The sequence below is a fragment of the Hemibagrus wyckioides genome, linkage group LG23, assembly GCF_019097595.1.
Source record: "Hemibagrus wyckioides isolate EC202008001 linkage group LG23, SWU_Hwy_1.0, whole genome shotgun sequence".
NCBI lineage: Eukaryota > Metazoa > Chordata > Actinopteri > Siluriformes > Bagridae > Hemibagrus > Hemibagrus wyckioides.
The window spans coordinates 827,639-841,687 of NC_080732.1; the positions used below are offsets into that span (position 1 = coordinate 827,639).

At 36.4% G+C, this 14,049-nt stretch overlaps 1 protein-coding gene across 12 annotated transcripts in view; it reads left to right on the forward strand.

The window, feature by feature from the left end:
* Positions 1-14,049, forward strand: part of cnksr2a (connector enhancer of kinase suppressor of Ras 2a) — a 118,787-nt gene that overhangs the window by 85,161 nt on the left and 19,577 nt on the right. Inside the window, exon 20 of one of the 12 annotated variants that reach the window (XM_058376161.1) lies at positions 1,873-3,437. The exons of the other annotated variants lie outside the window; for them this stretch is intronic. Coding sequence (XP_058232144.1) covers positions 1,873-1,883 — 11 coding nt within the window. The 3' untranslated portion in view covers positions 1,884-3,437. Of the gene's footprint in view, positions 1-1,872; positions 3,438-14,049 lie in introns of those variants that run through there. 12 annotated transcript variants of the gene reach the window in all.

Sequence of the window (14,049 nt, forward strand, 5' to 3'; positions counted from 1 at the left end):
TGCAAGGATTATCTGGATCATTGATGGGGGGATGGATGAATGGAAGGACAGAAGGTTGAGTGGTTTAGTAGATATTGGAGAAAGACAGTTACTACTCTGTAGCTTCACACTGTGATTGGTTGGATGGATGGATGGATGGATGGATGGGTGAATGAATAGATGGATGGATGTGTGGGTGGATGAATGGATGGATGTGTGTATTGTGGATGGATGGCTGGATGGAAGGCTGGATGGATGGATGGATGGATGTGTGTATTGTGGATGGAGGGCTGGATGGATGGATGGACGGATGTGTGGGTGGATGAATGGATGAATAAATGGATGGATGTGTGGATGGATGGATGTGTGGATGAATGGATGGATGTGTGGATGGATGGATGTGTTTATGAATGGATGGATGTGTGGATGGATGGATGGATGTGTGGGTGGATGATTGGATGTGTGGGTGGATGGATGGATGTGTGGGTGGATGGATGGATGGATTGATGTGTGATTGGATGGATGGATGGATGGATAGATGTGTGGATGGATGTGTGAGTGGATGGATGGATGGAAGGATAGATGTGTGGATGGATGTGTGAGTGGATGGATGGATGGAAGGATAGATGTGTGGATGGATGTGTGAGTGGATGGATGGATGGAAGGATAGATGTGTGGATGGATGGATAAATGTTTCTAAATGCTATAAATCCTAGTGTTCAGTAGTAACAGACACGCAGCTGCTGTATACTGGAGAATTTAGCAGACTGGAGGCGAGTCTCAGCGAGTTGCAGATGTAAGAGCTGAAGCGAAAGCTGTTTGTTGTTCTGTGAACAGTGAACATTTATTATTGATGCCAGCGGACGTGACTGCCTTACAAATATCCCGGTCTGAGCGAGTCTGAGCTTCTGGAGGAGATGTAAAGGTCTGGCTGTGAAGCAGGTCTGTGTTTATTAGTCTGTCCTTTAAACCGCTGTCCTTTTGTGACTTCAGGAAGTTTTATGGAAACTCGCTGCTAAATGAAACGCCCACGCTCCACAGGGAGGGGAAAAACTCACCGTTTAGACACACTGATGTTCTGCTCTGCAATCTGGAGGAGAGTTTCACATCAGAGTTTCTCACAGGCTTAGGCTTACCTTTTTTTAATAAAATAACACAACATTCAGATGAAAAAGTAAACACTTCAATCTGAAAAACAAAGACTGAATCTTGAAACTCTGCTCTTGAGGAACCTGTGAACTCTTAACCACCTAAAGAACCTTGAGGAACACTTTTTTTGACAGCTGTAGGACTCTAAAGTTGTGGAAAGTGTGGAAATATAATAAAAAATGCAAACAAATTCTGGGAGCATTACAAGATTTGAGCTCAACGTTTCAGTCTGAACAAATGATGAAGTTCATCTCTTAATGGTCTCCATGTTGGAAGAGCAGCTTCATCAAGCGTTTTCTACATTATCCTTATTTTCCGCAGCAGTTTTATCAGTTTGTTCTGACCACGCTGTTGTTTCAGTCAGTTTTGCCTCATTTGTGTTTTAAGGCAGTAGATTATGAGGTAAATTATTTTGTGATGGTGAAACGTAGGAAACACAAACAGAAGAGTTTTCAGACTAGTTTTCATGACACATTGTAGAAAATAATGCACACTGAAAAGCAAATAAAAACCAGGGAAAAATACCTGTAAAATACCTGTTCTGCTGTTAGCTGTAAATATTTTTTATTCCATAAACAATTTTATTGCTTATTTGCCCCAGAGTGCAGCTCAGGGCTTTAGATGCCCAGTGATTGTGTTTCAGTGTAGCATGAGTTCAACACAGCGATGAAAGAGAAAAACACTGCATTATCTTCACACACAATTCTCCCAAAAAAACAAACCTGTGATTGTTTTTCACTGAAGACATGAGGTAATGAAGATATGGAGTGATGAAGTGATGAAGTGATGAAGATATGGAGTGATGAAGAGATGAAGTGATGAAGACATGGAGTGATGAAGAGATGAAGTGATGAAGAAATGAAGTGATGAAAGAGATGAAGTGATGAAAGAGATGAAGTGATGAAGACATGAAGTGATGAAGTGATGAAGATATCAAGTGATGAAAGAGATGAAGTGATGAAGTAATGAAAGAGATGAAGTGATGAAGATATCAAGTGATGAAAGAGATGGAGTGATGAAGAGATGAAGTGATGAAAAGATGAAGTGATGAGGAGATGAAGAGGTGAAGTGATGAAGAGATGAAGTGATGAAAAGATGAAGAGATGAAGTGATGAAGATATCAAGTGATGAAGTGATGAGATGAAGTGATGAAAAGATGAAGAGATGAAGTGATGAAGATATCAAGTGATGAAGAGATGAAATGATGAAGTCATGGAGTGATGAAGAGATGAAGTGATGAAAAGATGAAGAGATGAAGTGATGAGGAGATGAAGTGATGAAGATATCAAGTGATGAAGTGATGAAGAGATGAAGTGATGAAGACATGGAGTGATGAGATGAAGTGATGAAGAGATGAAGTGATGAAAAGATGAAGAGATCAAGTGATGAGATGAAGTGATGAAGTGATGAAGAGATGAAGAGATGAAGTGATGAAGAGATCAAGTGATGAAGAGATGAAGTGATGAAATGAAGTGATGAAGAGATGAAGAGATGAAGTGATTAAGAGATGAAGATATCAAGTGATGAAGTGATGAAGAGATGAAGTGATGAAAAGATGAAGAGATCAAGTGATGAAGTGATGAAGAGATGAAAAGATGAAGAGATGAAGTGATGAAAAGATGAAGAGATCAATTGATGAAGAGATGAAGTGATGAAGAGATGAAGAGATGAAAAGATGAAGAGATGAAAAGATGAAGAGATCAAGTGATGAAGTGATGAAAAGATGAAGAGATCAATTGATGAAGTGATGAAGAGATGAAGTGATGAAGAGATGAAGAGATCAAGTGATGAAGAGATGAAGTGATGAAAAGATGAAGAGATCAATTGATGAAGAGATGAAGTGATGAAGAGATGAAGAGATGAAGTGATGAGATGAAGAGATCAATTGATGAAGAGATGAAGTGATGAAGAGATCAATTGATGAAGTGATGAAGAGATGAAGAGATGAAGTGATGAAGTGATGAAGAGATGAAGTGATGAAAAGATGAAGAGATCAATTGATGAAGTGATGAAGTGATGAAGAGATGAGATGAAGAGATGAAGTGATGAAGTGATGAGATGAGATGAAGTGATGAAGAGATGAAGTGATGAAGAGATGAAGTGATGAAGAGATGAAGAGATGAAGTGATGAAGAGATGAGATGAAGTGATGAAGAGATGAAGTGATGAAAAGATGAAGAGATCAATTGATGAAGTGATGAAGTGATGAAGTGATGAAGAGATGAAGTGATGAAGAGATGAAGTGATGAAGAGATGAAGAGATGAAGTGATGAAGTGATGAAGAGATGAAGTGATGAAGAGATGAAGTGATGAAGTGATGAAGTGATGAAGAGATGAAGAGATGAAGAGATGAAGAGATGAAGTGATGAAGAGATGAAGTGATGAAGTGATGAAGAGATGAAGAGATGAGATGAAGTGATGAAGAGATGAAGTGATGAAGTGATGAAGAGATGAAGAGATGAAGTGATGAAGAGATGAAGTGATGAAGAGATGAAGAGATGAAGAGATGAAGTGATGAAGTGATGAAGTGATGAAGAGATGAAGAGATGAAGAGATGAAGTGATGAAGAGATGATGAGATGAAGTGATGAAGAGATGAAGTGATGAAGTGATGAAGAGATGAAGAGATGAAGTGATGAAGAGATGAAGAGATGAAGAGATGAAGTGATGAAGTGATGAAGAGATGAAGTGATGAAGTGATGAAGTGATGAAGTCTGTGTTTCAGCGTTCAGATTGTTCTGATTGTTTTCTATCTGCTGCGGAATCTTCTCCATAAGAAACATGAGGGGCAGGGCCAATAGTCCTAGGGGGCGTGTCTTTATCCTGATGAAGTCCAGCTCTGACCTCTGCTCTTTTAGCCGCTTTGTCCCTCAGGTGAACAGCGCAGTGGGTTTTTCACTTTCTCTGGAACTGTAAGGATTCCTGCAGTTTACTGACCTTTAAAGCAGCGTGACGTTAAAGCGGGAAAAATAATCCAAATATCAGGATAATTCATTTCTTTATAATTACATCCCTGAAGGATCTGAACCCTCACACCCTGGTTCATCTGCTGCATTGATTATATTAATTAATAAATAAATAAATAAATAAATAAATAAATAAATAAATAAATAAATAACAAGCAAGCAGTCGCCCATTTCTTTTCTGAAAATGTCCTAAAATACGACTGCAGCTTAATTAAGTTTTAATGACACCGCTCGTTACCAGAAACTCTGTAATTAGGGCAGAGTGTTCGGGGCCGATGACGCCTCACATTCAGACTCATCAACAGAAGAGAGGATTTTTCCCCAAACGCAGCCTTGTGTTTCTTCCAGGTTTTGAAGTTGTTATTAAATCCTGGTGTGCAGCAGAAATGGATTCGATCTTTTTGCTCTTTGTTTATTTCTCTGGCTCGTGTGAGCTGGATACTGTGTTCACCTGCTTGCAATGTCATCATCATCATCATCATCACTATAATCATCATCACCATCATCATTACCATCATCATCATCACTACCATCATCATTACCATCATCATCATCATCATCACTACCATCATCATCATCACCATCATCATTACCATCATCATCACTACCATCATCATCATCACCATCATCATTACCATCATCATCATCACTACCATCATCATCACCATCATCATTACCATCATCATCACCATCATCATTACCATCATCATCACTACCATCATCATCATCACCATCATCATTACCATCATCATCATCACTACCATCATCACTACCATCATCATTACCATCATCATCATCATCATCACTACCATCATCATCATCACCATCATCATTACCATCATCATCATCATCATCACTACCATCATCATTACCATCATCATCATCATCATCACTACCATCATCATCATCACCATCATCATTACCATCATCATCATCATCATCACTACCATCATCATTACCATCATCATCATCACTACCATCATCATCATCATCATCATCATCACTACCATCATCATCATCACCATCATCACTACCATCATCATCATCACCATCATCATTACCATCATCATCATCATCATCATCATCACTACCATCATCATCATCACCATCATCATTACCATCATCATCATCATCATCACCATCATCATTACCATCATCATCATCATTACCATCATCATCATCATCATCACTACCATCATCATCATCACCATCATCATTACCATCATCATCATCATCACTACCATCATCATTACCATCATCATCATCATCACTACCATCATCATCATCACCATCATCATTACCATCATCATCATCATCATCACTACCATCATCATTACCATCATTACCATCATCATCATCATCATTACCATCATCATTACCATCATCATCATCATCATCACTACCATCATCACCATCATCATTACCATCATCATCATCATCACTACCATCATCATTACCATCATCATCATCATCATCACTACCATCATCATCATCACCATCATCATTACCATCATCATCATCATCACTACCATCATCATCATCACCATCATCATTACCATCGTCATCATCATCACTACCATCATCATTACCATCATTACCATCATCATCATCATCACTACCATCATCATTACCATCATCATCATCATCATCATCACTACCATCATCATTACCATCATTATCATCATCACTACCATCATCATCATCATCATCATTACCATCATCATCATCATCACTACCATCATCATCACCACCATCATCATTACCATCATCATCACTACCATCATCATCATCACCATCATCATTACCATCATCATCATCATCACTACCATCATCATCATCACCATCATCATTACCATCATCATCATCACTACCATCATCATCATCATCATTACCATCATTACCATCATCATCATCATCACTACCATCATCATCATTACCATCATCATCATCACTACCATCATCATCATCACCATCATCATTACCATCATTACCATCATCATCATCATCACTACCATCATCATCATCACCATCATCATTACCATCATCATCATCATTACCATCATCATCATCATCACTACCATCATCATTACCATCATCATCATCATCACTACCATCATCATTACCATCATTATCATCACTACCATCATCATCATCATCATCATCATCATCATTACTATCATCATCATCATCACTACCATCATCACTACCATCATCATCATCATCACTACCATCATCATCATCACTACCATCATCATCATTACCATCATTATCATCATCATCATCATCATCATCATCATCACTACCATCATCATCATCATCATCATCATCATCACTACCATCATCATCATCATCATCATCACTATAACCATCATCATTACCATCAAATTCAAATTTTATTTGTCACATACATTTACATACACAGTACGACATGCAGTGAAATGTTTTTTCACGACTGTCCAGTATGTAAACATTTATAAAAAAGTATTGAGAGAGATCCATAAAAATAAAGATAAAAATAAAACTAGATTATCTTAAAAGTATAAAAATAGAAAATAAAGTAAAATAAAATATAATATAGATAAATAAAAATAAAATAAAATATGAAAATATAGGTGTAAATAAGAATATAATATAAATAAAAAATAAAATATGAAAATAGGTGTAAAAATATGAAAATATAGGTGCAAGTATATAAATTATATATATATATATATATATATATATATATATATATATATATATATATATATATATATATATATATATATATATATATATACACTGACAAAGTGGTATATACACATAAATGCGGACATGAACGTGATGGGATGTTTGTGTATATGGCATATATTGAGGTGATCCAGTGTTTATCATTAAAGTGTCCATGTGCTGGAATAACTGTATAAAGTGACTTGGTGCCAGTCCAGTGTCAAAGTGTCAGTTTGTGCAAAGTGATGAAAAGTGATGAAAAAAAAGCAGAGAGAGTCCCCTTATCTGTATCAGGTTCTAGGTGTTTCCTGGTTCAGACTCCGAATGGCCTGCGGGAAGAAGCTCCTCCTCATTCTCTCTGTGTTTGCCTTCATGGAGCGGAAGCGCTTCCCTGAACGCAATAGAGAAAACAGTCCATTGTTGGGGTGGCTGAGGTCCTTCACAATCTTCCTGGCCCTGATCATCATCACCATCATCATCATCATCATCACTATAATCATCACCATCATGATCATCATCATCATCACCATCATCATCATCACTATAATCATCACCATCATGATCATCATCATCATCATCATCATCATTGTTGTCATGCAGGAACAGCGGGTCATCTTTCCTTCATTACACTGAATCTGTTACTACAGTTACTATGGGCTGTCAGTCATGCTGTGTTACCATGGCAACATGCAGTGCTTCCTCCAGCTGTGTCTTCTTCAGGAATATTTTCATTGACTGAGCAAAAATAAAAATGTCTCCATGTTGTGTGTGAGACATCAGTTAGCTTATATTAATGCCTATAAACAGAGCTTGTGTAGAAGTGATATCTCACAGTGCTTCTGCACTGAACATCAGAACATCTTCCATTACCTGCCATTACCTGCAGCCCAGAGCCTGGTCCACTGCACTCCTGCTCGAGCTCAAACATCAAACACCTCATACATGTGTAATAAGTGTGTAATAAGTGTGTACAGTGTGTACGGATCTGTAGAGAAGAAGAAATGTGGAAAATCAGGAAGGGAAAATGACGGTCATGATGATTCGTGCCTGCAGCCTGATGATGAGGTGGACCTGCTGAAGGTTCTGCTGGAGCACAGTTTCCTGGGTTCAGGACTTAACACACGGCTGATCAACCGCTCACACCGACACAAAGAATCATGGAATAATATTATGAAAAGAAATGAGGCTGTGATGTAACAACCTGGGCAACACAAAACACACATAACACACACATCACACAAAACACACACACAATATACATCCATAACACACACAAAACGCACATAACACACACATCACACAAAACACACACACAATATACATCCATAACACACACATAACACACACATAACACACACAAAACACACACATAACACACACAATATACATCCATAACACACACAATATACATCCAAAACACACACAATATACATCCATAACACACACATAACACACACAAAACACACACATAACACACACAAAACACACACATAACACACACAATATACATCCATAACACACACAAAACACACACAATATACATCCATAACACACACAAAACACACACATAACACACACAATATACATCCATAACACACACAAAACACACACAATATACATCCATAACACACACAAAACACACACAATATACATCCATAACACACACATAACACACACATAACACACACAAAACACACACATAACACACACAATATACATCCATAACACACACAATATACATCCAAAACACACAATATACATCCATAACACACACATAACACACACAAAACACACACATAACACACACATAACACACAATATACATCCATAACACACACAACACACACAAAACACACACAAAACACACACAATATACATCCATAACACACACATAACACACACAATATACATCCATAACACACACATAACACACACAAAACACACACATAACACACACAATATACATCCATAACACACACAAAACACACACAATATACATCCATAACACACACAAAACACACACAATATACATCCATAACACACACATAACACACACAAAACACACACAACACACACACAATATACATCCATAACACACACATAACACACACAATATACATCCATAACACACACAATATACATCCATAACACACACATAACACACACAAAACACACACATAACACACACAATATACATCCATAACACACACAAAACACACACATAACACACACAATATACATCCATAACACACACATAACACACACAATATACATCCATAACACACACAAAACACACACATAACACACACAATATACATCCATAACACACACAAAACACACACAATATACATCCATAACACACACATAACACACACAAAACACACACAATATACATCCATAACACACACATAACACACACAAAACACACACAATATACATCCATAACACACACATAACACACACAAAACACACACAATATACATCCATAACACACACAATATACATCCATAACACACACAAAACACACACAATATACATCCATAACACACACAAAACACACACAATATACATCCATAACACACACAAAACACACACATAACACACACAATATACATCCATAACACACACAATATACATCCATAACACACACAAAACACACACAATATACATCCATAACACACACAAAACACACACATAACACACACAATATACATCCATAACACACACAAAACACACACAATATACATCCATAACACACACAAAACACACACAATATACATCCATAACACACACAAAACACACACAATATACATCCATAACACACACAAAACACACACAATATACATCCATAACACACACAAAACACACACATAACACACACAATATACATCCATAACACACACAAAACACACACAATATACATCCATAACACACACAAAACACACACATAACACACACAATATACATCCATAACACACACATAACACACACAATATACATCCATAACACACACAATATACATCCATAACACACACAAAACACACACAATATACATCCATAACACACACAAAACACACACAATATACATCCATAACACACACAAAACACACACATAACACACACAATATACATCCATAACACACACAAAACACACACAATATACATCCATAACACACACAAAACACACACAATATACATCCATAACACACACAATATACATCCATAACACACACAATATACATCCATAACACACACAAAACACACACAATATACATCCATAACACACACATAACACACACAAAACACACACAATATACATCCATAACACACACATAACACACACAAAACACACACAATATACATCCATAACACACACATAACACACACAAAACACACATAACACACACAATATACATCCATAACACACACATAACACACACAATATACATCCATAACACACACAAAACACACACAATATACATCCATAACACACACAAAACACACACATAACACACACAATATACATCCATAACACACACAAAACACACACAATATACATCCAAAACACACACAATATACATCCATAACACACACATAACACACACAAAACACACACATAACACACACAATATACATCCAAAACACACACATAACACACACATAACACACACAACATACATCCAAAACACACACAATATACATCCATAACACACACATAACACACACACACACAATATACATCCATAACACACACAAAACACACACAATATACATCCATAACACACACATAACACACACAAAACACACACAATATACATCCACAACACACACATAACACACACAAAACACACACAATATACATCCATAACACACACATAACACACACAAAACACACACAATATACATCCATAACACACACAATATACATCCATAACACACACAATATACATCCATAACACACACAAAACACACACAATATACATCCATAACACACACAAAACACACACAATATACATCCATAACACACACAAAACACACACATAACACACACAATATACATCCATAACACACACAATATACATCCATAACACACACAAAACACACACAATATACATCCATAACACACACAAACACACACATAACACACACAATATACATCCATAACACACACAAACACACACAATATACATCCATAACACACAAAACACACACATAACACACACAATATACATCCATAACACACACAATATACATCCATAACACACACAAAACACACACAATATACATCCATAACACACACAAAACACACACAATATACATCCATAACACACACAAAACACACAATATACATCCATAACACACACAAAACACACACATAACACACACAATATACATCCATAACACACACAAAACACACACAATATACATCCATAACACACAAAACACACACAATATACATCCAAAACACACACAATATACATCCATAACACACACAAACACACACAATATACACCCATAACACACACAATATACATCCATAACACACACAATATACATCCATAACACACACATAACACACACATAACACACACAAAACACACACATAACACACACAATATACATCCATAACACACACAATATACATCCAAAACACACACAATATACATCCATAACACACACATAACACACAGGTAACACACACATAACACACAGGTAACACACAGGTAACACACACAATATACATCCATAACACACACAAAACACACACAATATACATCCATAACACACACAAAACACACACAATATACATCCATAACACACACATAACACACAGGTAACACACAGGTAACACACAGGTAACACACACAATATACATCCATAACACACACCAAAAACACACAATAAATCCATAACACACACAAAACACACACAATATACATCCATAACACACACATAACACACACAACACACACAAAACACACACATAACACACACAATATACATCCATAACACACACAATATACATCCAAAACACACAATATACATCCATAACACACACATAACACACACAAAACACACACATAACACACACATAACACACAATATACATCCATAACACACACAACACACACAAAACACACACAAAACACACACAATATACATCCATAACACACACATAACACACACAATATACATCCATAACACACACAAAACACACACAATATACATCCATAACACACACAAAACACACACAATATACATCCATAACACACACATAACACACACAAAACACACACAACACACACACAATATACATCCATAACACACACATAACACACACAATATACATCCATAACACACACAATATACATCCATAACACACACATAACACACACAAACACACACAAAACACACTCAATATACCTCCATAACACACACAAAACACACACATAACACACACAATATACATCCATAACACACACAAAACACACACAATATACATCCATAACACACACATAACACACACAATATACATCCATAACACACACATAACACACACAATATACATCCATAACACACACAAAACACACACAATATACATCCATAACACACACAAAACACACACATAACACACACAACATACATCCATAACACACACATAACACACACAAAACACACACAATATACATCCAAAACACACACAATATACATCCATAACACACACATAACACACACAAAACACACACATAACACACACAAAACACACACAATATACATCCATAACACACACAATATACATCCATAACACACACAAAACACACACATAACACACACAATATACATCCATAACACACACATAACACACACAATATACATCCATAACACACACAAAACACACACATAACACACACAATATACATCCATAACACACACATAACACACACAATATACATCCATAACACACACAAAACACACACATAACACACACAATATACATCCATAACACACACAAAACACACACAATATACATCCATAACACACACATAACACACACAATATACATCCATAACACACACAAAACACACACATAACACACACAATATACATCCATAACACACACATAACACACACAAAACACACACAATATACATCCAAAACACACACAATATACATCCATAACACACACATAACACACACAAAACACACACAATATACATCCATAACACACACATAACACACACAAAACACACACATAACACACACAATATACATCCGCAACACACACAATATACATCCAAAACACACAATATACATCCATAACTCACACATAACACACACAAAACACACACATAACACACACATAACACACAATATACATCCATAACACACACAACACACACAAAACACACACAAAACACACACAATATACATCCATAACACACACAATATACATCCATAACACACACAACACACACAATATACATCCATAACACACACAACACACACAAAACACACACAATATACATCCATAACACACACAACACACACAAAACACACACATAACACACACAATATACATCCATAACACACACAATATACATCCAAAACACACAATATACATCCATAACACACACATAACACACACAAAACACACATAACACACACATAACACACACAATATACATCCATAACACACACATAACACACACATAACACACACATAACACACACAATATTCATCCATAACACACACATACCACACACAATATTCATCCATAACACACACATAACACACACAAAACACACACATAACACACACAATATACATCCATAACACACACAGAACACACACAATATACATCCATAACACACACAAAACACACACAATATACACACACACACACACAATACATCCATAACACACACATAACACACACCCAAAACACACACAATACACACACAATATACATCCATAACACACACAAACACACACAAAACACACACATAACACACACAATATACATCCATAACACACACAAAACACACACAATATACATCCATAACACACACAAAACACACACAAAACACAACACACACAAACACACACAATACATCCATAACACACACACAACACACACAAACCACACACACAACACACACAATATACATCCATAACACACACAAACACACACAAAACACACACATACACACACAATATACCACCATAACACACACCAACACCCACAA